Source organism: Microcaecilia unicolor, chromosome 12 (assembly GCF_901765095.1).
Source record: "Microcaecilia unicolor chromosome 12, aMicUni1.1, whole genome shotgun sequence".
NCBI lineage: Eukaryota > Metazoa > Chordata > Amphibia > Gymnophiona > Siphonopidae > Microcaecilia > Microcaecilia unicolor.
The window spans coordinates 39,665,753-39,692,915 of record NC_044042.1 but is presented as its reverse complement, the minus strand read 5'-3'; the positions used below and the strand labels follow the sequence as shown (position 1 = coordinate 39,692,915).

The following is a 27,163-nucleotide window of genomic DNA, read 5'->3' as shown; positions in this document are numbered from 1 at the left end:
ATCTATTTTTCCATGTATTTTGACATAGTAAAGAAAAAAATCACACCAATAAAAGCAGGGAAAGAATACTAGTAAAATAAAACCTTTAAAATAAAAAGCATTACATTTATTTACTAGAAAACTAAACTTATTTCTAAATAAATAAATAAAAGCTTTTACAGTATTTTGAAAAAAACTTTCATAAGAAGAAAGTCAGTCAACCTCAGTACTAGTCAATGTATTTACAGAACCATCATATCTGCAACAGAAACATCAACAGCTGAACTGATTCTATACAAAATCAATTAAAACTCATTTAAAACATGGATTAGAAATGCTCTTACATATTAAGTCAATGTTCTACTTAAATCATGGCAGTGACGTTTCAACAGTTGATTGAAGATGGTAGTAAATTAATAAACACCATTTATATATTTTACTTTTAATCCTTGTTTTCTAACGCTTTGGATACCAACTTTTACTTTAATTAGTGTAACAAATGTTTTCAGAATTTGTATAAAGGTTTACAAGGAATTTACAGTAAGAAATATATGTCAAGCCAAATATATGCAGATCTTTCACTACATACAACACATAATACACATGCTATCACGTTACCAAAAACCTACATAAAGTAAGCATAGCTATAGCCACACTTATAATCCAACATATTTTAAATATACATTTCACTTTATTTTTGAAGAGTAGTTGCAATCATTGTGAGCCTATTCCTCAGGCTTTCTCTCTTTTGCTTCAGTTGGGATTCTGTGGCTCTTGCTTCTTTTAAGATTTCATCAAGCTCCTGAATATAGGAAGCATCTACTGATCTTTTCTCGCTTCATTAAAACAAAAAGCCTAAAGTTAAAACGTATATCTTAACTTTAGAATTCTCTCAAGTTTCTATTGGCAAGTAGAAATTTTTAATAGAAATAACTTTCAGAGTAATTACTCTGTCTACTAGCTACTTCCATGACCAAACCCCATTCATTTCAGTGCCAATACTACAGTAATAAAGAACAACTTTAAGCCTCTATTTTGATTTTTCAGAGGGGGAGTCATCAAGCTGCATTAGAGTTTTAAGTTGCATTATTTGCCCCTTAAAGCAACTTAAAGGACCCTGATACAGCTTGACAAAATTTACAGTAGCAATACTTAAGTCACCTTGGGTTACATAGTAATGAGATATGGTAAATCTTTTGGGGCACACTAAGCCCACATTAGGGCTTAGCGCACATTAATAAAATGGCCCCAAAGTAAGCAATATGAAGAGAGTATATATTTAGAATCAAAATCATGAAGTATACTCTGTAAGCCACATTGAGCCTGCAAAAAGGTGGGAAAATGTGGGGTACAAATACAATAAATAAATAAAATAAGTATAGAAAAGTTACATTCATGAAACTGTGTACTTGCCCGAAAATCTGTGCGTATTTAGCCAATATGATGTCCATTTCTTTGTTCATATCTATGAATACAAATTGATTTTACTTTATTAGATAATTTGCAAATATCATCACAACTAGAATAATTTTCAAAACAAAGAACTATTTTCATCACCTTTTATAACCTTTTCAAAAATACTAGAATCTGAACTGTCAAAAGGATCTGAATCTTGTATATTAGTGGAACAGCACAGGCTCTCTTCATCTCCGGTCTGCAAAAACAAAGAAAAATTTAATTTTTCTACACCCTATAAAAAAAATCCAACACAGTATAAACATTTCAGGGGAAAGTTATTAAGGTGCAGTAAAAGTCAAGCTTTTACCACACACTGATATACCACAGGAGTCACCAACTTGTGATGTCTCAATAGCACGAGTTACTGGTTCCATAGTATATGCATAACACTATTTGTGAGCAACTTTGCAAGCAACATTATGCCACTGTCCTCGGAGCATTGGGTTGCATCTTAAATTTGGTGGGCAAAATTAATTTGAGGTGCCCTTCTGACCCTCCCCCCACCAAACACAAACTCTCTCCAAAGATCCCTCCCAATTCAAGCTCCCCCAACCTGAAGTCCACCCTCCCTCACCTGAAGGGTCTCTCGTCTAGTTCTCCCTACCTGAAAAGTCCCCCAAGTCATGAGTAAGCCATCCACCCGAAGGCACCCCCCCCCCCCCATGCCTGCCTTTCGATATCCACGACGCCTATTGGGTTCAGGCAGGAGTGATCCCGGATCACTCCTACCCTAGCCAGTGCGGGGTTCAAACTGAGGCCGATGTCCCCTAGTAGTAGTCTTGCAGTACCACCGATATAGGTCATGTTCTGTATAAGTGCGTACCCACACTATAGCCACTGAAGCAATCCTAAAGCAGTCTCAATATTTCAAAACAGAAGAAAAATATGATGACAACACTGGGCCACAAAGAAGGGACTGAAACATGGAGCCAGGTTTAGCATAGAGCTGATTACCATTCTCATTCTTTATATCATATATGGCATGAGTGGAGGAGTAGCCTAATGGTTGGTGCAGTGGGCTGAGAACCAAGTTCAATTCCTTGTGACCCTGGGCAAGTCACTTAACATTCCACTGACCCAGGTACAAAAAAAAAAGAAGTTAGGGGTCCTTTTATAAAGCGGCAGTAAACTCAATGCTGACTTACCACTCACTAAACCGGAAGTACCACTGGGTTACCACAGCAGCCTGGTGGTAGTTCCCACCCCCAGCGTGCGCCATTACACGCATATACATACAAAACAAAATATGATGTCCCTGTATATGCTTTTATAGGCACTTAAATACACTGGTCGTGATTGTTCAGTAAAAACATTTTGACATTACACAGTTAACACCTTTTGAAAGCACTAGCCTTTTTGTCAGCTACAGCTAGAGACAGGGCTTCTGTTAAATTATTTATTATTATTATTTATTGCATTTGTATCCCACATTTTCCCACCTATTTGCAGGCTCAAAGTGGCTTACAGAGTTTTGTTATGACATAGTCATTCCAAGATGTCAGATACAATTAGTAATGTAAAAAGATTAGGTAAGGGAAGAGAGAAGGAAGGTGTTAGGCAGGATAGTATAAAAGGTGGACTTTAATAACTGGGTGGGTTGGTGAGGTAGTTTTGTAAGACTATCAGGCTCATTTTCAAAGCACTTAGCCTCCCAAAGTTCCATAGAAACCTATGGAACTTAGCCTCCCAAAGTGCTTTGAAAATATGCCTCTATGGGTTCTCTTTGTATGCCTTGTTGAAGAGGAGTGTCTTCAAAGATTTGCGAAAGTTAGTTGTTTCGTCAATAGTTTTCAGGGCTGTAGGTAATGCATTCCACGGCTGGGTGCTCATGTACGAGAAGGTGGAGGCGTGTATCAGCTTGTATTTTAGTCCTTTACAGCTGGGGAAGTGCAGATTGAGAAATTTGCGTGATGATCTTATGGCGTTTCAAAATAAGATAGATTTACCAAAATAATAAAAGAACAAGAGTTTAGATAAATGAGGTAAGAATCAAAGGAAAATGTGAAGGAACTACTGCTGATCACTTCAATCCATTTTTGTGAATGAAAAGAGACTTGAGCATTTTTAGCTAAAGGTTGCTGGGTACAGGGCCTACTATACATCTACAGCATTCTAGGTACCATGTTGATATCACACACATATGGGACTGTTCAGCCAGAAATGTTGTTCCATTTAGTTTTACCATGACGGGCATTTTCGAAAGAAACATCTATGTTTGGGTTTGGACATCTTTGTAAAACGTCTAAATCTGGGGGCGGGGAAAACCGTATTTTCGAAAAAAGATGGACGTCCATCTTTCATTTCGAAAATACCAAGGACATCCTTGAATTTGGATGTCCCTAGACATGGACGTCTTTGACTTTCTGCGATTTTCGAAACCAAAGATGTCCATGTCAAAAACGTCCAAATGCAAGCCGTTTGGACGTGGGAGGAGCCAACATTTCTATTGCACTGGTCCCCCTGACATGCCAGGACACCAACCGGGCACCCTAGGGGGTATGGCAAATGGACTTCATAAAATGCTCCTAGGTACATAGCTCCTTTACCTTGTGTGCTGAGCCCCCCAAAACCCACTACCCCCAACTGTACACCACTACCATAGCCCTTATGAGTGAAGGGAGGGCACCTATATGTGGGTACAGTGGGTTTCTGGTGGGTTTTGGAGAGCTCGCTGTTTCCTCCACAAACATAACAGGTAGGGGGGTATGGGTCTGGGTCCGCCTGTCTGAACTGCACTGCATTACCCACTAAAACTGCTCCAGAGACCTGCATGTGCTGTCATGGACCTGAGTATGACATCTGAGGCTGGCATACAGGCTGACACAAAATATTTTTAAGGATGTTTTTTGAGGGTGGGAGGGGGTTAGTGACCACTGGGGGGAGTAACGAGAGATCATCCTCAATTCCCTCCGGTGGTCATCTGGTCATTTCGGGCACCTTTTTGTGCCTTATTCGTAAATAAAACATGTCCGGGTGAAAACGTCCGAGTGTTCGTCATGGATGTCCCTGCTATTTTCAATTATGGGTCAAAGACGTCCAAGTCTTAGGCACGCCCAAGTCCCACCTTCACCACACCTCTGGCACGCCCCCTTGAAATTTAGATGTCCTTGCGACAAACTGCAGTTGGAAACACCCAAAATCGGGTTTCGATTATACTGATTTGGACGTCCACGTTCTGATTTATGTCGAAAGATGGACGTCCTTCTCTTTCGAAAATGAGACCGCATTTCATCTACAGAAATGTTTATTTTGTTCCTTTTTAAATTTTTTTCATTCCAGGGAGACAATGAGGCTCATTTTCAAAGCACTTAGCCTCCCAAAGTTCCATAGAAACCTATGGAACTTAGCCTCCCAAAGTGCTTTGAAAATATGCCTCAATGTCATAAACAGTGTGCAGTGTTCACAAAAACTGATCACTATTTTTTTTAATATCGAGAAATAGCACATACTCTTCGAGAACAGTGTGCAATATATATGACAGGATAAAAACAAAATTAGCTTTTTTCTTGTCTTTTCAGGCTAAAAATGACATGAAATGACATGGAAAATGTCACAGACAATTCCCATCTTGTTTTAAATTAAGGCACAACCCTATAAGCTAATATGGACCCTCTGCAAAACAAAGCTGAGGACAATTTGGAAACAAAGTTTTTACTCCAATCAAAAGCATTAATGAAATACAAATGGATAGTGAAATATACTGTAGATGTGCTTTTACTATTGATTTTGGATTATTTTGCTTTGAGCAATTCATTGTATTTGTGGTGCATTATTTACTGGTTGTATAATATTTATGCACTTTGTAAGACATTTCTATATAATACGGTTGAATCCTGACAGTTTTTGTTTCCTTAAAGTAGCACCTACACAACAATTTTTAACTATGTCATCAATCATAAATGATGGATTTGTATAGTTCTCTATTACAGAAACAATGATGACAATATATCTTGACTGCCATTTATTAAGAACAGCCAGCCAAACTGGGTCAGACCAATTGTCCATCTAACCCAGTATCCTGCTTCCAGCAGTGGACAATCCAGGTCACAATTACCTGGCAGAAACCCAATACATATTTGTCATATGAATCCTCTTCTTGTTTTTTTCTATTTTACTTTTCCATATATGTCTCTCTTTTTCAGTCATCGATATTCATCTTTTTCATTTTGCTCCTCATTTTGCCAAAGCTGGATTTATGGCAACCAAAAGAAAGGGATAATCAGCAGGAAATTCTGTTCCACAAAGCCCTAGATTTTGAGGACCTTCAGAATCTGATGTCCTAGGGATCTGCATATATTGCATAAGCTTAAATCCAGTCCTTATTTTGCTTTTCCAACTCTGTCTTTCAGCTAACACCTTTTCTGGTCTTCATATCTCATTTCTTTTATGCTAGTTTCGTTATCTTCCACATCCACTTTCAAACTCTAATTTCCATCTCCCTATCTCCTACCTCTGTTGGAATACCAGGTCCTTCCATGATCCTATTACCTCTGGGACAAGTGGAGTGAAAATCCTGTTACCTCCCATACCTATATTTCTTCTTTATCAGGCGTAGGAAGTATATGTAGATCCTAAGCCTCACTATAGTAACCTGTGAGCACTTCATGCTTCTGATATCACTACCAGGAGGTGGATGTATGAGGCAGGAATGAGTGAACCAGTGGAATCAGGATGAGGGGATGATTGATATCGATGGGGATGAGGAAAGAGAAGTTTTGGTATCTCAGAGTTTGCCAGTTCCCAATTTACTGATTTACCAGTGAAGGGCATCTATTGGCTGGTCTCAAGACCTGAAAGTCAAAGGATTCTCATCCACAATTAGATATTTCCTCACAATGGTACTCTAAAAAGAATAATTACTCACCTCTAATTCCTTTTTGCGCTTAGAACCTCTCTCAACTGATTTCACTGGTTTGCTTGCCATTGTTACCTAATAAAATATAGTACAACACTTCTTTCAAACAGGTGCAGTGAAAATAAATAGTGCAAAACATTACATATGCTCATTAATTTTAAATAACAGAACAAAGTGTAATAATTCTACTCTTTATAGACTTGAACTAGTTTTAATGGCAATACCCTACTGCAAATCAGTCAGAGTGAGTGATTTTGTTCTCATTCATCATGTTCTTTGCCAGTCAAAAATAAACCCACCAGAGCTGGGTTCAGTTCTGGAGGCCTTATCTTGCTAAAGATGTAAAAAGACTGGAAGAGGTGCAAAGAAAAGCTACAAAAATGGTATGGGATTTGCGTTGCAAATTGTATGAGAGACTTGCGACCTGAACATGTATACCTTGGAGGAAAGGAGAAAGAGGGGTGACATGATATACACGTTCAAATATTTAAAGGGTATTAATCCACAAAGAAACCTTTTCCGGACATGGGAAGGTGGTAGAACTAGAGGACATGAATTGACATTGAAGGGGGGCAGACTCAGGAGTAATGTCAGGAAGTATTTTTTCACAGAAAGGGTGGCAGATACGTGTAATGCCCTCCCGCGGGAAGTGGTGAAGATAAAAAACAGTAATGGAATTCAAACATGTGTGGGATAAACACAAAGGAATCCTGTTTAAAAGAAATGGATCTATGGAATCTTAGCAGAGATTGGTTGCAATGCTGATAATTGGGAAGCAAAACCAGTGCTGGGCAGACTTCTGCAATCTATGCCCTGATCATAGTTAGCTTCAGAACTTTTAGTACAAGAACAGTGCTGGGCAGACTTCTACGGTCTGTGTCCTGAGAATGGATAGGACAAATCAAACTCGGGTATACATGTTTGATCTATTCTTACTGTACACCGCCTTGAGTGAATTCCTTCAAAAAGGTGATAATATATTTATTTATTAGGATTTATTTAAGTATCACATAACATGTAAAATGAGTTTATCTTGTTGGGCAAACTGGATGGACCATTCAGGTCTTTATCTGCTGTCATTTACTACTTTACTATGTTAGAGCAGTAGTGCTAGTACTTGGAAGATTCTAAAAACAGTTGAAGGAAATTATGAGGCATATTTTCAAAGCACTTTGGGAGGCTAAGTTCCATAGGTTTCTATGGAACTTTGGGAGGCTAAGTGCTTTGAAAATGAGCCTCTATGTCTCCTTCTCCTCTAAAGTATTTCCAAGTAATATCTCCATTGGGGGGGGGGGGGAGAGAGGCGGAGGAGGAGGAAGAGCCATCTGTAGCCGTTTTCAAGTCCAAACTCAAAACCCACCTCTTTACCACTGCTTTTGACTCCCAACTCACTTGCCCTGTTCTTTTTACCTGTCTTATCTAGATTGTAAGCTCTTTGACCAGGAACTGTCTTTTGTGTATGGTGTACAGCGCTGCATATGCCTTGTAGTCGTAGTAGGAGGGGTTAATAATTGCTTAAGCTGCAATGCAAAGTCTCCAAATCCCATCAAGCCATATTTTATGAAACACCTTGAATACACAAATTCTATTCTGGTAACAAATGCACTTAACAACCAAAATTTGGAAGAGGTCACTGGGGAGGAAAGTTCAGTTCATTGTCAAGTGGGTTTGTGGTTAAGTGTAACAATAGGGGAAACCAAATGTAATCTCAGTTCTCTATTTGTAACTAAGAAACCCTGTGGACGGTATTTTTTTTCTTCTTCTTTGGACCTTAGCTCTAAACAGTTAATAATATCTATTACCTATTATTTCCTTCCCTTTAAGATGTAGTGGTACATAACAGGCTCCAAGCCTGTTAGGAAAGCCTTACAAATTCCTCTGTAAAATGCATATGTATTGTGGAGGCAATTTGGGGGCGTGAAGACTATGATTTTCTTTACCAAACCAGGTATCGTTTTATTTTATTTAAAAATTAAATACATTTTATCCCTTCACGGAGCAGAGGCGAACTGGCCCTAGAAAAAAAATATACCTCCTCAGTCAGTGCGTGTTGAAGGTGGTGCTGGCCAGGACGGATTAGGGGTACAACTGAAATACTCTATTATACAAAATATCGAAAAGAACGCCATTCTAGGGAGGTCATCCGTTACCGAAGCATGAGGGCGGAACTAAGAAACTCCGGACTCTCCTTCATTGGTTACCTGGGCATTCACGACAAATAGGAGTCACACCACCACCATCGCCCCGCCCCCAGGCGCTAGCCGTTACCCACGCGCACACTTCCACCGTACCGCCTCTTCTCGTTTTGTTTTGTTTTTTTTTGGTTAGGGAGGAGTTGGGTGACGCCAAGGCGCGGGAGAGAATTTAGGCGGTCACGCGCCCGCCTACGCACTTACGCAGCGACGTATTTGCTCATGCTCAGAGTCAGAAGAGGAAAGCAAGTGCCTTTTCCCAGGAGGTTAATAACGGATGGTATGAGCGTGAGCCTATGTAGCCCATTATGGAGGTTGAAGCCAGTGAGGTGGAGCTTGCCGCCGTTTAGACCTACCAAAACAATGGCAAATTTTTAACGAAAAACGGACTGCCTATGCGTGGTCCATCTGTAAAAAGTCTAAAGCTGTTTCATTTGGCTATGCAGTGCCTTAAAAAGTGGAGGTAAATGATTTTTTTAAGTTTATTCGACAACTTTTTTTCTTTATTTGAAAGCTACCCCAAGGGCGTAGCCAGACATCCAATTTTGGGTGGGCCTGGGCGCAAGATGGGTGGGCAGAAGAATCCTGCCCCATCCCACAGGTGATTTGGCCTCTCCTTCTCTCACCTGCATGCTATATGGTCTCTCAAAACATTCCCCCTCTCCCGCATATCTTTTAAATAGCAGATTTTCACCGGCAGTGACCAGCAACTAATACAATTCCACTGACACAACTTCCTGTTTCCGCATAGGCAGGAATACGTCAGAGGGAAGGCTGTGGGGCTGGTGTGAGTAGTATGTATCAGTTGCTGCTCTGCTATTTACAAGGTATGCAGGAGGGACAGTTGTTGGGAGTTTTCAACTGGTGGGACTTGGGAATCCCTGCAAGCCACATCATAGGTGTGCTGCTACTGGGTGGGCCTGAGCCCAAAGTGGGTGGGCCAAGCCCACCCTTGGCTACGCCACAGAGCTACCCATCTAGATATAAATATCATGAAAAAAATTATTGCAACTGGCAGAAACAGCAGCAATAAACTCTGTATTTTGTGATCATTTTTCTACACTCTTCTATAGAATACAGTAATACAGTAACATGGCCAAATCTCAATGAGGATAGCTTGTGTTGTTGTAATCTGCCTTGGAAAGCCTGGTGTTATAAAAATGAAATATATTGAAATTAAAATGAAAGTAAAATTAAGATCTCTTTTGGGGCACATAGAATCATATAAGAATGGCCATACTGGGGCTAACCAATGGTCCATGTAGTCCAGTATCCTGCTTCCAGCAGTGGCCAATCCAGGTCACAAGTACCTGGCAGAAACCCTATTAGCATCATTCCATACCAGTCCCAGGGAAAGAACTGGCTTCCCCCATGTCCATCTCAATAGCAGCTATGGACTTTTCCTCCAGGAACTTGTCTAAACCTTTTTTAAACTCGTACACGCTAACCACCGTTACCACATCCTCTGGCAACGAGTTCCAGAGTTTAACTATGCTTTGAGTGAGAAAATATTTCCTCCTATTTGTTTTAAAAGAATTTCCATGCAATTTCATTAGTGTCCCCTGGTCTTTGTACTTTTTGAATGAGTGAAAAACTGATTCACCTCCACTCACTCCACACCATTCAAGATTTTATACACCTCAATCATATACCCCCTTAGCTGTCTGTTTTTCAAGCTGTGCCATCCCCTCTACTATTTTGGTTGCTCATCTTGGAACCTTTTCTAATTCCGCTCTATCTTTTTTGTGATACAGTGACCAGAATTGAATGCAGTATTCAAGGTGAGGTCACACCATGGAGCTATACAGAGGCATTATAATATTTTTGGTCTTATTTTGCATCCCTCTACTAATAATTCCTAGCATCCTGTTTTACTTTATTGGCCGCCACCACACACTGAGCAGAAGATTTCAGCATATTGTCTATAATGACACAAAGGTCTTTTTCTTGAGTGCTGGCTCCTAAAGTGGACCCTAGCATAAGATAACTATGATTTAGATTATTCTTTCCAATGTGCATCAGTTTAAATTTTAGATACACAAATGAATTACTCTGTTTTAAGCATGTTTCAGGGACAAATGGTTTTATAAGTCAAAATAATAAAAATAAATATTTGGTTTCATACAGATCTCTCATTTGTGTAAACATAACTGGGCATGGGATGAAGGTAAAAGGGGATAGACTCAGACTGTATATAAATTTAATAATGCTTGGACAAGTCCATAGGGTCTCTATGGGAGAGGAAGGGATAGTAGATGGTATTGACTGGCAGACTGGATAGGCCACATGGGGGCAGATATTTAGCAGTCAGCAGCTGTTTTTTTTAAACGCTGACCATGACCAGCTAAATTAGCCCTGGATATGCAGTGCCAGATGATGTGTGAGCCCCAACACTAAATATCCAGGGCTAATTTGTCTGATGCTAGGTGCTGGAGCTTATGCAGGTCCTGGCTAATATTCAGCCGGGGCCCGCATAAGACAGTTAACTCTTAAAAATCTGTTCTTACCCCTCTAAAACAGCCCCCCTCCTTCCTTGCCTCTCCCCCCAGCCTGTGAGAGTCACAAACCCCCTCCCACCCACGAATATCCCCTCGAACCCCCTTGTCCGGATAGCCCCCCCCCCCCCCCCAGCCTATCTGATATTCCTGGTAGTTCAAGTGAGGGCAGGACCGAAGCCCATTCACTCTTGCCTCTTGTAACTGCCTTCAAAAAAATGACTGCCGTGACCTCTCCAGTGAATATTGCTGGCACCCGCTTAACTGCCAGCTTCACAGTGTCACCCCTTGTACTGCCCCTGACCTGTCCACCTTCAGCATGGGTGGTCAGATGATATTCAGCTCAGTTTAGTGCCAGTGAATATCAGCGATTGAGCAGCTCAATGGGATTTAAGCTGCCCTCTTAAATCACTCTGAATATCATCGGGATGGTCTTTTTCTGCTGTCATTTTCTCTGTTTCTATGTAACACTCCAGCGCTTTTCAAAATTTGGTGTTGAAGGCAGTTGCTTACGTTGACTGTGCCTAAATATATTCCTGGCAATTCACTCATTCAAACTGCCCCTATTTCATTCATTCAACCTATAACCCATTAGTTTAACTCCTTCAAGTCTTGGCCTCACCAGTTTAACCCAAATCCTCTTGTTTGTTGAGTAGATTGTACACTCCACAGGTAGTGCCAAGTGCTTAGTAATATATTGGTTGCAGACTTACTGACACAACACTGTGAATTATAAGAGGGACAGTCCCACACATTTCCCCTGGCCTGTAATGACAAGTGAAAACCACTACAAACATCAGATGTCATTTCTGACAACAAACAAGATGTGCAACATCTTACAGTTGATTAATAGGTTAAAAGATAGGAAACAAATGATCCATTTTCCTGGAAAGTGATAAATGTTAGAATGCTTCAGGGATCTGTGCTTGGATTGGGTTTTTTTTTTTTTTTTTTGTAACTTCACAATACAGATTCTGATAAGAAATCAAGAAAAGACGAACATGTGCACCACACTAATAACAAGGGAAAGCTATAAAGAAAAAATGGCTAACATTTACCCATAGTCAGTTTCTTGGACCTTGGGCCACCAATAGAAAAAAAAACCATAAAAAACAAGTGGTCTTTAATTTATTCATTACGTATCTGAAAAAGAGAGCCCATTTGCAAATGACACATAACTATTCACAGTAGTTAAAACAAAAGCAGATGAGGAACTGCAGAAGGACCCTGCCAGACTGGAGAACTAAATATCTAAATGCTAAATGAAATTTCAGGTGAGCAAGTGCAAATTTTATTTTTAATTTAATTTAACATTTATAGCTCAATATGGGTTAGATTCAGTAAATGGTGCCTAAAAAAAAATCAATGCCAATAAAATCCACATAAATGGTATTCTATCAGCCGCGCCTAAAGTTCGACATGGTTTATAGAATACTGACAAAGGAGATAGTGAAGGTGACTCAGTAAAATGATAATGCTGTATGTAGTCTACAAGATTTATTGGTCAACAACAATGATTTTATAGTCAACACAATGCTACATAACGTTTGGCTTTTTATTTATTTATTGGGATTTATTAACCACTTTTCCAACTTAAATGCCTAATCTCTGCAATACAACCAAACTAAAGCACGTAATGGACATAACACAACTCTTCCGTTCTCCGATTCTAATGTGGGTGTGTCACATGAACTTGATCTTACCCCAACATCACCCTGTATTTGTTCACACCGGAGCCTGCAAAGGCCTCTCCGGTACTATGTAAGCCACATTGAGCCTATAAATAGGTGGGAAAATGTGGGATACAAATGTAACAAATAAATAAATAAAGAGATTCACCCATGGTGGTGTATTCTTTCGTATTCAATAGAAACACCCAATTTTCTGGACACACTGGATCTACGGGGATTACAAAAGTAGGTATTTTTTGTGCAATTATGAATATGCACCTGCAATGACTGCACCTAATAACTTTTTTGTTGTAGCATCCAATCGACAGCAAAATTTACTTCATTATTAGGATTTATTTACTGCATTTTTGAAAAAAAATCACCCAAAGCAGTGTCCAGCAAGAACAATCTGGACATAGGCAATAGACAATTTCAGGAGAAGAAAATATTCAAATAGCAATATATATTGGGGTCAATTCAATAAAGGGCACTCAGACTAGGGTGTCTAAAATTAGGGCTCTCACCTAGTATTCTATGACACAGCTGCGGTAAACGGGGCCTTGCGCTAGCGGTGGGGGCTGTTTTTGCTGCGTGCTGAGGCCCTTTTTACCACAGCAAGTAAAAAAAAACAAGAAAAGAAATGGACATGCGGTAAGATTTCACTTACCACATGACCATGCGGGAGGGAGCACTTACCATCACTCACTGAAGTGGCGGTAAGGGTTTCTGCGCTAACCCGGCTGTAACAGGGTAGTAAATAGCACTGCCCTATTACCGCTGGGTTAGCACCTACGGAAATATTTTTAAAATATTTCTGCTAGCACCAGAAATGCCGCAGGGGGGGGAGCTACTGCCAGTGCTCACGTTGGGCCAGCAGTAGCTCCCTTATAGAATACTAATATATTGACATTTAGATGTCCAACTGTAGGTGCAACCACTTATGCCATGTAAATGGGAGTGTCTAAATGCTGCATTTGTACAGGCAAATGGGAGTATTCTATAAAGCGTGTGCTAAAATAATGGGAATTCCCGTATTGCAGTTACGCATGAAAACATTTACACCCAGTTATAGAGTAGCATCTAATTTCATAACTGCTATTTTACCCCCATTTTGGCATTCAACTCATGTTTGCACACCTACAGTTGAATGCCTAATTGATGACTAACAGGGCACCCTATATAGATGTACCTCCATTATTTATTTATTTATTTGTTACATTTGTATCCCATATTTTCCCACCTTTTTGCAGGCTCAATGTGGCTTACATATAACCGTTAACGGCGTTAGCCGATTCCGGTCTGAACAAATACATGGTGTGAATGAATACAAAGTGATATTGTAGTAGAATGAGGTACATGTATGGTAGGTACAATTGGGGGGAACTTAGGGAGGGAAAGGGGGAAGAAGAGTCAGGTAATGTCCATTATGATCTTTGGTTACATTTTGTTGCAAGTGTCCAGGTATTTTTATGTTGGGTCGGTGGGGTATGCTGTTCTGAACAGGTCTGTCTTTAGTGCTTTCCAAAAATGTAGGTGGTCAAGCGTAGTTTTTACTGCTTTTGGCTTCTTACTCTCTTACCAATCTATATGTTACATCTTTGCTCCACCCTTCACTATCAACTAAAATGCTCTACCACATATTGTGTTGACATCGCAAGTAGCACACCACGCCACACTCTGTATTGTTATTCGAATACCTCTACTGCTGTAATTGCCTACCGCTCACGCTCGATCCACTCCCACTGCACACCACCCCAAGTGAACTCCCCCAAAAAGGCGGCAAACAAATAACAAATATTGATTAAGTCCGTGACAGCCGAGCATCTGGAGTCTTTTCCTCCAGTCAATCACTAAAGGCAAACATTTGTATGCACGAGAGGATATAATATTTGCTTATTTAGGGATTTGAAATATACTCATCAGCAAGTCCAATAATGAAGTGTAATTAATTAATTAACAAACAAACAAGCCTACCCACATAATAAGAGAAACCATCTCTGGCCTATTAGTCAGTCTAGACACATGGGGGTGCTAAAGAAAGGCATTGTGATCTCTCTCTGTTTCCCTGCTGGTTGAATCTGGCAAAGGAATTTTATTTTGTGCAGCACAACTTTAGGCATATGTCATCATGAAAAGACTTTCACATGTATCTGAGTCAGAAGCCAGTTGTTGAGGGATATCTGATAAGTACGCTGGGCTTAGACTCAGCCAAACTCAGATCTGGAAGTTTTTGAAAGTAGATTATTGTCTACTGTTGTACTATATATCAGTCACTGTTTGATGTATGCTCATTAACTAAAAGCCATTTACACATTTGCTATGATTAAATTATCAAAGTTAGCAACCATTTTTATTTTTTGGTATCTTCTGGGGTTTTTTTGTCTCCGCAAATATAGTAAACTTGTTCCACTACTAACCACTAGGTATAATTTTTTTAAAGCACCCGATATGCTCAAATCCAACCTCTGCTGCAGCCCAGAACTCCCCGCTCACTCAGGTGCTGCCGCAAGTGCCCAGTCCTTTATGGCATAATGGGTCAGATTCTATATAAGGCACCTAAAAAATCTGCATGGTAAACATTTCCAGCTAAGTGTATTCTATAAGCGGCACCTAGATTTAGGCGCATTATATAGAATATGTTTAGTTGATATCCCAGAGACTAAAACTATATGCTTCCATTTACACCAATGAAAATGTGGCATAAATCCTTGCACATGTATTTATACAATATGACCCAGTGTGCATAAATCTATGTGTAAACTTTGGAACGCCCACAAAATGCCCATTTCCCCACCCATAACCATGCCCACGCATTAGAATTTAGGCACAGTTCATTACAGAATACGCTTAGCGAGTTGTGTGTGTAAATTCTAATTATTGCCAATTACTGCTTATTATTGCTTTTTAGGTGCTGTTATCAACACTGATTAGCTTGTTAAGCCAATTAAGTTACACACATTGTTATGGAATACATGTGGATTTCAGCACACTATATAGAATCCTGTAGAATATGCTACTTACAGTGTTGACACAATCCCCCAGATTCTATATGTGGTGTGCCAAGTAACAATAGAAAAATTGTGCCTGTGGCCAATTTATGCATGCTACGCAATTAACGCAGGGCCGCCGAGAGAGGGGCAGGGGGACAAAATTCCTCTGGGCCTGACCTCCAAGGGGGGCCCAACCATAAGCATCCTCCCCTCAGCAATGTTCCTGCGAGCTATTGGCAGCATCACAAGCAGAAAAAGACATGAAATTCTGTGTCACCCTTGTTAACTAGCTTCTCAGTGACTTGCCCTCTTGACCTGTACTGTGAGGCCTAGCTTTACTCATAACTGTCAGGCTACCATAGCAGTCCTGTCATTTGGTTCATGTCCAGCATGTCCCATATCTACATCACTCACAAACTGTTATGCTATCATACCCACAGGTGGGCTTTGGTGGGCCAGGGCCCACCCATTTATGGCTCAGGCCCACCCAACCTCTGCCAGCTGAAGATTTTCCCCTGATGGTAACAAAAACGCTACTCTCCACGACACTGGCACCTGCGAATGCTCAGTTTTCAGTGCATGCCTGCTGCCAAGGTGGAAAGAAGTGTTTTCCCACCAGCTGAGATCATTTTTTTTTTTGGGGGGGGGGGGGGTGGGAGAGAACACTTGGTGCCCACTCAATTCTTGCCTAGGCCCACCCAAAATCTGCTGTCTGGCTACGCCCCTGCCCACAGCTAGGCTGTGCACTTTTCCCTGGTACTTCTGGAGAGGTGAAATGATGGTGGAGATAGGGGGGCTCACAAATGCGTGTTTGCCTAGTGCCCAATATATTGTTAATCCAGCCCTGGGAATAACCTACTACTACTACTATTTACTACTATTTAGCATTTCTATAGCGCTACAAAGCATACAAACCTCACCTATTAAGTGTCCTAAAACAGGTCAGGGTGACGCTATGGTGAAGAGAGGTCGCAGGTGAACTTCTCTCCGAAGCCTGCCTGATAATCCCCATATCTGAAGGAGAATCGAACCCCTCTAACTTGCAATACTCGCTAGAAAAAGACCCAGGGCAACTATCTGGCGAAGCAGAACGAGAGAAAAATTAGATATGGCGATGAAATCAGCCCAAAAAGAAAGGCAGAGGGGAAAGGCGGCCGAAGACAAAATGGCGACGGCCTTCCCCGAGACAAACCCATCGGTATCTTCGGCGTGGGTGGCTGAGATCACCTCCGAATTAACGGGGGTGATGGAAGACCTGTTAGACCGTCGGCTGATCCCACTTGACCAAAAGTTGGATACTAAGCTGGAAAAGCTGAATACAAAAATAGAGGATTTGACCAAGGAATGCATAGCGTTCCAAACTACAGTCAGTGAAGTGGAAAACAGACTGACGGGAGTGGAAGACTCTCAAAAAACTTTGCAGAAAACGATATCGGACCTGGAATTTAAAATTGAAGACCTGGAAAACCGCTCCAGGCGGAATAACATCCGCTTGGTTGGCTTACCTGAAGCGCTCGGGGGGAAGACAGTTGGAGAGGGTCCTAGAACAATGGCTGACCAAAAGTATTGAATTTCCAGCAGAGCTTGGACCCTTAAGAATTGAACGCGCGCACTGGCTAGGAGTTCGCCAGATGAACGCTGTTAAGCCACGAGTGATTATCTGCAGAGTTCTCAATTTTATGCACAAGCAATATATATTACAGGCAGCAAGATCGAATAATTCTCTGACTTATGAAAAAGCAAAAATACTCTGCTTTCAAGACTACTCAGCAGGAATTGCAGCCAAGAGAAAGGCGTTTTCTCCCATATGTTCAAAATTATTTGATTTAAAGATCCGTTTTAGCCTACAATATCCGGCTACTTTGAAAATAACACATAAGGGCAAATTGCGTTCCTTTACATCCGAAAGGGAGGCAAAAGACTTTGTGGCACAGCTAGAACACTCTGACAATGCTGTTTCTGAAGACACAGAACCTGCGTGAGCCCAAAACGAGCTGCAGCTATGAGGCTTTGCAAAATCTAGCTCTGGATGAGATTTCTTACATCAACATACTTAAAGCAGGAGAACTCTTAAGGGGAAGACAACAGTGAGAGACTCTGGAACAGATGGTGGTAGAACTGTTAATCGTTTTTGTTGGTATTTAATTCTCTATGTTAATACTGTTATGATTGTTATGGTCAGCATATAGGAGGGAAGTTTAAGAAGGGGATTATAAATAGAAGTTGGTTGGGAAATGCTAAAATGTAAAAAGCGAAATAAGAAGATTCTAGAAGAACTGAGAACTTACAACAATAAGGGGAGAAGGTGGGTTAGCGTTATAAAGTGACGGCTTCATATAAGGAAGCATATGGCAAAGGGAGACAGGGAAGAAGAGGGAGGGATCTGGGAGGGGGGATGGGTTGGTGGGAAATTGGCAGCGGAGAGAGTTGATGCTGAGGGTTAAACATGTCAATGAAGTGGAAGGAAAGGCACGGTGTACCATAAAATATATTAACATCAGGCCAAGAGAACAGCTAATGTGTGAAATGATGGGGAGTCATAGGCTGGGATGGCTTCTCATGAATTTAAGTATAATTTTGTCAATTAAGGATAATGTGAACCTATACTATGCAAGATGATTAAAATAGTCACTTGGAATATAGGTGGTATACACTCCCCTATTAAAAGATCTAAAATCTTACAGCATCTGCAAAGACTAAGGGTGGACATAGCAATACTGCAAGAAACTCATTTATCTGATGAAGAACATGCAAAGTTGGTTAAATGGTGGGTGGGAGACTGCATTGCTTCCCCAGCGGTGGGCAATAAGAGGGGTGTTGCCATCCTTATTAGGAAAGGGGTGGTGACCCAAATTCATAATCAGCATAAAGACACAACGGGTCGCTTTGTGTTTTGTAAGGTTACTATTGCCAGAAAACAAATAATATTAGGCAGTGTATACGCCCCAAATACATTGGACCTCAAATTTTACAAAAAAGTAACTACAACCATTGCCAACATGGAGGCCCTCCCAGTGATAATGGGCGGGGACTTTAATATGCCATGGAACCCACAAATTGATAAATCCCATCCATCAGTGGCACGAGGGGATAGGAACACTAGAGGTCTACCTGACATGTGCAATACACTAGACCTTTTAGATGTGTGGCGCACGTTACATCCAACAGAGAGAGCATATACTCACCAATCAAGGGCTCATCAAACCCACTCTAGAATTGATTACCTGTTTGTATCATGCAAGATTTTTACAAATATAAATGAAGTGGAAATAGGTCCCTGTGTGATTTCAGATCATGCCACAGTTTGGATGACTTGGCAATTGGGGGAAAATAATCCCCAAGGAGGGGGAAATTGGTCATTTCTTAGTTACCTTTATAAAAACGGGAAATTTAGAGAATATTTAATAACTAAATGGGAAGAGTACAAACATTTTAACGAAGGATCAGTACTAGAGGCGCCAACTTATTGGGAGGCAGCAAAGGCAGTCATCCGAGGGGAGATTATCAGTTATGTTAGCAATTACAAAAAACAACGCGATAGAGAATTATTGAGATTGGAAAAACAACTTTTACGTTTGAATACTCAATATGGACATAACCCGACTCCAAGGGTACAAAGAGAAATAATCTCAGTCCAAACAGAGATAAATGCAATGCTGCATGAGAGGGCAGTAAAGTCCCCAAATTATTATCGTTTCCTACTACTACTACTACTATTTAGCATTTCTATAGCACTACAAGGCATATGCAGCGCTGCACAAACATAGAAGAAAGACAGTCCCTGCTCAAAGAGCTTACAATCTAATAGACAAAAAATAAATAAAGTAAGCAAATCAAATCAATTAATGTGGGAGTTGCGTTCCAAGACGTATGAAGAGAGACTTGCTGACCTGAACATGTATACTCTGGAGGAAAGGAGGAACAGGGGTGATATGATACAGACGTTCAAATATTTGAAAGGTATTAATCCGCAAACGAATCTTTTCCGGAGATGGGAAGGCGGTAGAACGAGAGGACATGAAATGAGATTGAAGGGGGGCAGACTCAGGAAAGATGTCAGGAAGTATTTCTTCACGGAGAGGGTGGTGAACGCTTGGAATGCCCTCCCGCGGGAGGTGGTGATGAAAACGGTAACGGAATTCAAACATGCTTGGGACAGGCATAAAGGAATCCTGTGCAGAAGGAATGGATCCACAGAAGCTTAGCTGAAATTGGGTGGCGGGGGGAAGAGGGGTTGGTGGTTGAGAGGCTAGGATGGGGGAGGGCAGACTTATACGTGGTCTGTGCCGGAGCCGGTGATGGGAGGCGGGACTGGTGGTTGGGAGGCGGGAAATACTGCTGGACAGACTTATACGGTCTGTGCCCTGAAAAAGACAGGTACAAATCAAGGTAAGGTATACACATATGAGTTTATCGTGGGCAGACTAGATGGACCGTGCAGGTCTTTTTCTGCCGTCATCTACTATGTAATGTGAACGGGAAAGAAGAGAGGAGGGTAGGTGGAGGCGAGTGGTTACAAGTGGTTACGAGTCAAAAGCAATGTTAAAGAGGTGGGCTTTCAGTCTAGATTTAAAGGTGGCCAAGGATGGGGCAAGACGTAGGGGCTCAGGAAGTTTATTCCAGGCGTAGGATGCAGCGAGACAGAAGGCGCGAAGTCTGGAGTTGGCAGTAGTGGAGAAGGGAACAGATAAGAAGGATTTATCCATAGAGCGGAGTGCACGGGAAGGGGTGTAGGGAAGGACGAGTGTGGAGAGATACTGGGGAGCAGCAGAGTGAATACATTTATAGGTTAGTAGAAGAAGTTTGAACAGGATGCGAAAACGGATAGGGAGCCAGTGAAGGGTCTTGAGGAGAGGGGTAGTATGAGTAAAGCGACCCTGGCGGAAGATGAGACGGGCAGCAGAGTTTTGAACCGACTGGAGAGGGGAGAGGTGACTAAGTGGGAGGCCAGCAAGAAGCAGATTGCAGTAGTCTAAACGAGAGGTGACAAGGGTGTGGATGAGGGTTTTGGTAGAGTGCTCGGAAAGAAAGGGGCGGATTTTACGGATGTTGTAAAGAAAGAAACGACAGGTCTTGGCAATCTGCTGGATATGAGCCGAGAAGGAGAGAGAAGAGTCAAAGATGACCCCAAGGTTTCGAGCTGAGAAGACAGGGAGAATGAGAGAGCCATCAACAGAAATAGAAAACGGGGGGAGCGGGGAGGTGGGTTTGGGGGGGAAAATGAGAAGCTCGGTTTTGGCCATATTTAATTTTAGGTGGCGTTGAGACATCCAGACAGCAATGTCAGACAAGCACGCTGAAACTTTGGTTTGGATGCAAGGTGAGATATCAGGGGTAGAAAGGTAGATTTGGGAGTCATCAGCATAGAGATGGTAGGAAAAGCCATGGGATGAGATTAATGAGCCAAGGGAAGAAGTGTAGATAGAAAAGAGGAGGGGACCAAGAACAGAACCCTGAGGTACGCCGACAGGCAGAGGGATAGAAGTAGAAGAGGATCCACCAGAGTGAACACTAAAGGTGCGGAGGGAGAGGTAGGAAGAGAACCAGGAAAGGACAGAGCCCTGGAATCCAAGTGAGGACAGGGTATCGAGAAGTATGCTGTGATCGACAGTGTCAAACGCAGCGGAAAGATCAAGAAGAATGAGGATGGAATATTGACCTCTGGATTTAGCCAGTAATAGGTCATTGGAGACTTTAGTAAGCGCAGTTTCGGTTGAGTGGAGAGGACGAAAACCAGATTGTAGTGGGTCAAGAATAGCATGTGAGGAGAGAAAATCAAGGCAGCGGCGGTGAACAGCACGCTCAAGTAATTTGGAGAGAAAAGGAAGGAGGGAGATGGGTCTATAATTAGAGAGACAAGTAGGGTCGAGTGAAGGCTTCTTAAGGAGAGGTGTGACCACAGCATGTTTAAAGGCAGCAGGGACAGTCGCAGTGGAAAGTGAGAGGTTGAGAATGTGACAGATAAAAGGAATAAGAGTAGGAGAGATGGCATTAAGAAGGTGGGTGGGAATGGGATCAGAGGAACAGGTGGTACATTTTGAGGAAGAAAGGAGAAGTGTAGTTTCCTCAATAGTAACTTCAGGAAAGGAGGAAAGGGAATGAGGGGAAGGAGAGAGAGGGGAACGGACTAGTGGAGGGAGAGCTGGTGAGGTAGAGAAAGCAAGGTTTATCTTTTGAACCTTGTTGTGAAAGAATTCAGCAAGGGTCTGAGGAGATAATGAAGGGGGAGTTGGGGGAGGGGGCACCTTGAGGAGAGAGTTCAATGTGGTGAAGAGAAGTCGAGGATTAGAGCCAAGAGAGTTGGTCAGTTGGATATAATAATCCTGTTTGGCACGTAAAAGAGCAGATTGGAAGGAGGTCAGCATGAACTTAAAGTGTAAGAAATCAGCAAGGGCCCGAGATTTCCGCCAGAGGCATTCGGCGGAGCGGGTACAGGAACGTAGGTAGCGGATATTAGAAGTCAGCCAAGGTTGGGGTTTTGTACGCCTTACAGGGCGGGTCATCAAAGGTGCAAGAGTGTCTAAGGCAGAGGATAGAGTATTGTTGTAAGAAGAAACAGCCTCGTTGACAGACGTGGATGGTGCCACAGTAGAGAGGAGGTTTGAAACATGGGAGGATAGAGATGAAGGGTCAATATCGTGAAGATTCCTAGATAAATTAGATAGGATAGGACGGGACTGAGAGGGAGGAGATTTAAGTGTGAAAGTTATAAGATGGTGATCAGAGGAAAGGAAACTAGAAGGTGAACAGTTGGAGGAGAAGATGAGATCAAGACAGTGACCATTTTGATGAGTGGGGGAGGTGGAGCATAGTTGGAGATTAAAGGACGACGTTAAAGCGAGTAACTTGGAAATATAAGAGTTGGAAGGATCATTAGCAGGAATATTAAAGTCACCAAGGATGAGAGAGGGGGAGGAAGGATCATGGAAGAAGGCAAGCCAGACGTCAAAGTCACTGAGAAAGGATGAAAGGGATTTATCAGGGGGACGATAAATGACCGCTATTCGAAGAGGCAGAGGAGAGAAAAGGCGGATAGAGTGGACTTCAAAGGAGGAAAAACAGTGAGATTGAGGTGGAAGAAGGGGTTGAAATCTGGAGGAGGGAGAGAGAAGTAGTCCAACACCACCCCCACGGCCAGCAGGGCGAGGAGTATGTGAAAATAGATAATCGCCATGGCACAGGGCTGCGACTCAAGCAGAGTCATCAGGGCAGAGCCAGGTTTCTGTTATGGCGAGCAGATGGAGGTGACGCGAGATAAAGAGGTCCTGGATATAGGGGAGTTTGTTACAGATAGAGCGGGCATTCCATAGGGCGCAAGAGAAGAGGAGAGGAATAGAGATGAGGTTAGAGAGGTCACGGTGAGATCTGTAGAGTTTGGATAATAGTTGGTGAGGAGGGCCAGGATTGGGATTGATGTCACCAGCTGAGAGTAAGAGAAGGAGTAAAAGAGAGCGGAGGAGAGTAGGAGAGGTGTGGCCACGAAGGCGTCGAAGGCGAGAGGTATTTAGGTGGAATGGGGAAGGCAAAATGGAGGGAAGAAAGAGACGGAGATTAAAAGCCAAGAGGGAGGAAGAGGGTAGGAGAGAAGGTGAGGTGTTGAAGTCAATGGATGGGAAGTGAGTTCCTGTAGCGGAGAGAGGTAGGGGGTGAGGGAAAAGATTAGGAAGGGACAGAGCTAGGAAGAGAATGTGAATAGGGGCCATAAACGATTAAGGTACTTTAGCAACTGGAAAAATATTAGATACAAAGAGAAAAATGCCCCTAGAGCGGAGGCCCTGAGTGGATCGGAGTGGACCTGGGTGTCACCCCGGAGAAGGCTGTAAGGATATGCAGATGAGCTGCAAGTCCTCCACAGCACCTGAAAGGCAGCCGGTGGTAGAGCTGGGCACCTCTCAGCTGAGGAAAGGCTTACCAGGGGTTAGGCTGAAGCCAGCATTCCTCCCCCTGAGGGTCGCCTGATCCTAGCCAAAAAGCACCTGGAAACTATGTTCACTTGGAGAGAAGGCCCTGGGAAGATTGGGGTGGAACTGGAGTCACCCCGGATACAGCTGTGAGGAAATGCAGAAGGGCTGCAAGTCCTCCACAGCACCTGGTGGGAGCGCTGGGCACCTAGAGCGGAGGCCCTGAGTGGATCGGAGTGGACCTGGGTGTCAATCCGGAGAAGGCTGTAAGGATATGCAGATGAGCTGCAAGTCCTCCACAGCACCTGAAAGGCAGCCGGTGGTAGAGCTGGGCACCTCTCAGCTGAGGAAAGGCTTACCAGGGGTTAGGCCGATGCCAGCATTCCTCCCCCTGAGGGTCGCCTGATCCTAGCCAAAAAGCACCTGGAAACTCTGTGCACTTGGAGAGAAGGCCCTGGGAAGATCGGGGTGGAACTGGAGTCACCCCGGATACAGCTGTGAGGAAATGCAGAAGGGCTGCAAGTCCTCCACAGCACCTGGTGGGAGCGCTGGGCACCTAGAGCGGAGGCCCTGAGTGGATCGGAGTGGACCTGGGTGTCACCCCGGAGAAGGCTGTAAGGATATGCAGATGAGCTGCAAGTCCTTTACAGCACCTGAAAGGCAGCCGGTGGTAGAGCTGGGCACCTCTCAGCTGAGGAAAGGCTTACCAGGGGTTAGGCCGAAGCCAGCATTCCTCCCCCTGAGGGAATAAAAGGGAAATAAAAGTGGTAAATTCCCGGCTAAACTGATTGCACCACAATCTACATCAAGATATATAGGTGCTATTAAAGGCAAGGACGGAAAGCTATTAAACAAAGATAAAGAAATCAATAAAACGTTTCAGGATTATTACCAACAGCTATATAGTGCTGGGGAAAGTCAGGGTTTACAGAATGATCTTTATTTGCAAAATATTGAAACCCCTTTGCTGAGACAGACAGAACTACAACAATTGAACGAACCCATAAGTTGTGATGAAATTGTTTGGCCAATTGCCCAAAGTAAATTGGGGAAGGCTCCAGGGCCTGATGGACTAAAATCTGAATTTTATAAATTGATGGGAGACAACATAGTTTCCATATTAGCTGAGGTATTTAATGAATGGGTGGTGAAGGGGAAATTACCGGAAAATCTTAATTTGGCTCAAATTATAGTGCTGCCAAAGCCTAAGCGCAATGTGCAGCGAGTATCCTCTTACAGACCTATTTCTCTACTGAATTGTGAGGTCAAACTACTTGCAAAAATATTAGCTAGGAGATTAGGGACAGTACTACCAAGCTTGATACATGAAGCACAGGTGGGATTTGTGCAGGGTCGCTCTGTCACTAAGAACTTGCGAAGTATAATACTATCTTTAGAACATCTTAAGGGGACCTCAGAACGCGCGTTATTGGTCAGTTTTGATGCCGAAAAGGCATTTGATCGTGTGGAATGGCCTTTTTTATTTTCAGTTTTAGGTAGATATGGGTTTTCTGGATGGTTTGTACAAGCAATTAAAGCACTATATAACACACCTAGAGCAAGGGTCATGGTAAATGGAATGTTATCGGCGAATTTTGAGATCACGAGAGGGACACGCCAGGGATGGCCACTCTCCCCGTTACTGTTTGCATTATATTTAGATCCGTTGATACAAGACATAATTTCAGTTAGAACCATTAGAGGAGTGGAGGTTGGATCGATGAAATTTAAAATTGCAGCATTTGCGGATGATCTGCTGGTAGCACTTACTAGCCCAAAGATATCACTTGCAGACCTTTTAGAAATAATTAAGGAATTTGGAGATTATTCAGGATTCAAATTAAATTTGGATAAGTCAGAAGCCCTGGCGATTCCAGTAAATACCAAATCTCTTTGGCGAGGGGATTTCCCGCTGAGATGGGCAGAGGGTTCTTTTAGGTACTTGGGAATTTTGCTTGCTTCTCAGACGGAAGATATATATAGCCTAAATGTCAATAGACATGTCAAACAGAACAGCAGCTGGCAACATGGAGGATGTTACCGGTGCCATTGATAGGCCGAGTTTGTCTTATACGAATGGTAATCTTACCCAGATGGCTATACGTATTACAAGTTCTGCCATTGAGATTATTACAGAAAGACATCAAGCGATTCTATCAAATGGTGGGACAGTTCTGCTGGGCAAAGAGGCTAAACTGAAGCTACAGTTGCTGCTGGGGACTTGGCAGCAGGGTGGATGGGGATTGCCTAATCTACAATACTATAATCTGGCAAGTCTGCTGCGGTTGGTGAGAGACTGGATTTTTTCTACAAACACACACACCCCACTAGAATTAGAAAAAATATACTTTAGTCCCTATAATATAGTGACCTTGCTGCATCTCAATAATACCTCGGTGCCAAAGAAATTTAAGGGTAGTATACTACTGATTCCTTTACAAGAGGCATGGAAAGGCCTGGGGACAAAACTGGGGGGACAATCGAATATGTCAGAATTGCTGACCATAAGGGGGAACCCGATGTTTAATCCAGGATTGGAAAACCAGGTTTTTCGGCGGTGGGCAAGGAGGGGGCTCACATGTCTGAAAACAATAATAGATTTAGAAGGGAAAATTAAACCTTTAAGTCAACTAATACCCGCTGATGTTGAAAAATGGGAGGATGTATTTGGATATGGCCAGATAAAACACTATGTACAAACACTCGACGCAAAAGGGCTTAAGTTTCAATTGGGGGAAAAAATTAAACAGTTTTATAATGAAATATCAGAGGAAGCCCCCACAATTTCGCAGCTCCAAAAACAACTGTGGACTTTGGGGCCAGATAGAGATTGGTCACTGCTTCGCCGCAGGTGGGAAGCAGATACAAAAGTAGATTTAACTAATTGGGACATAGCAGCCTACATTTGGAACATCCCTAAACTGATTAGTGGTGCAAATTATAGAGAATGTGCATTTAGAATAACACACAGCATATTTCACACAACGCCAGTTCTATAGAGTGGGAGGGATTGACACACCAACCTGTATGAAATGCACACTGGAGGAAAACTCGTTCTATCACGCATTTTGGGAATGCACAAAAATACAGCTTTTTTGGAAAAAGATAGTGGCATTTATGAATTCAATCACTTCGCGTAACATAGTGGGCACCCCGCTGCAATTACTATTGGACTGCCCAGGGGCATTCCGTGGCCTTACGGCAGACGAAATATTGTTAAGTCGCAAGTTATGTTTGGTGGCAAAAAAGTGTATTTTGCAATGCTGGACTTCGGATAAATCCCCAGAATACTGGCATTGGCGAAACCAGGTGCATCTTTTAATGACATGGGAAGCAAGAGATGCAAAAGGATTATGTCGTCGAAAAAAATGTTTCCTTAAAATTTGGGGGCCTATGTTGGATATATTATCGCAGAGAGGCCGGAGTCTTATACTCAATACGCTTTGATAATACTATAGAATAATGGTACGCATACATGAACCCATAAGTACAACGTAGCTATTAGTGAACATCAGGAGGGGAGAGGGTGGGGGAGAGGACAGGAAGGGGGGAAAGGGGGGGGGGGAAATGCATAAGATGACTGTGATGTATATTTAACAAACACCCCATAAATGTTTGGCTGT

The 27,163-nt window shown here is 42.4% G+C and overlaps 2 protein-coding genes across 4 annotated transcripts in view; one reads left to right on the top strand and one right to left on the bottom strand.

The window, feature by feature from the left end:
* LOC115481940 (interleukin-18-like) overlaps window positions 1–27,163 on the top strand; it is a 101,437-nt gene that overhangs the window by 9,539 nt on the left and 64,735 nt on the right. The window lies entirely within an intron of this gene.
* Window positions 159–8,567, bottom strand: TEX12 (testis expressed 12). Of its 3 annotated transcripts, none has more exons than XM_030221427.1 (5): window positions 8,494–8,567; window positions 6,302–6,367; window positions 1,537–1,633; window positions 1,393–1,444; window positions 159–815 (listed from the first exon to the last, which is right to left on the bottom strand). In XM_030221427.1, the coding sequence occupies exons 2-5, from the start codon at window positions 6,359–6,361 to the stop codon at window positions 671–673; spliced, it is 354 nt and encodes a 117-aa protein (XP_030077287.1). In that variant the 5' UTR covers window positions 6,362–6,367; window positions 8,494–8,567; the 3' UTR covers window positions 159–670. The 3 variants fall into 3 exon arrangements, with proteins under 3 accessions (XP_030077287.1, XP_030077288.1, XP_030077286.1); XM_030221428.1 differs by having other exon boundaries at window positions 8,443–8,517; XM_030221426.1 differs by lacking the exon at window positions 8,494–8,567 and adding an exon at window positions 8,325–8,486.

What these genes read in the sequence shown, in the direction of transcription:
- TEX12 (XM_030221427.1), bottom strand. Translation starts at nt 6,361, where the DNA reads ATGGCAAGCAAACCAGTGAAATCAGTTGAGAGAGGTTCTAAGCGCAAA. An exon ending in AGCGCAAAAAGGAATTAGAG is followed by an intron (nt 1,634 to 6,301) that starts GTGAGTAATTAT and finishes TTGTTTTTGCAG; the next exon opens with ACCGGAGATGAAGAGAGCCT. An exon ending in TTTTGAAAAGGTTATAAAAG is followed by an intron (nt 1,445 to 1,536) that starts GTGATGAAAATA and finishes TTGTATTCATAG; the next exon opens with ATATGAACAAAGAAATGGAC.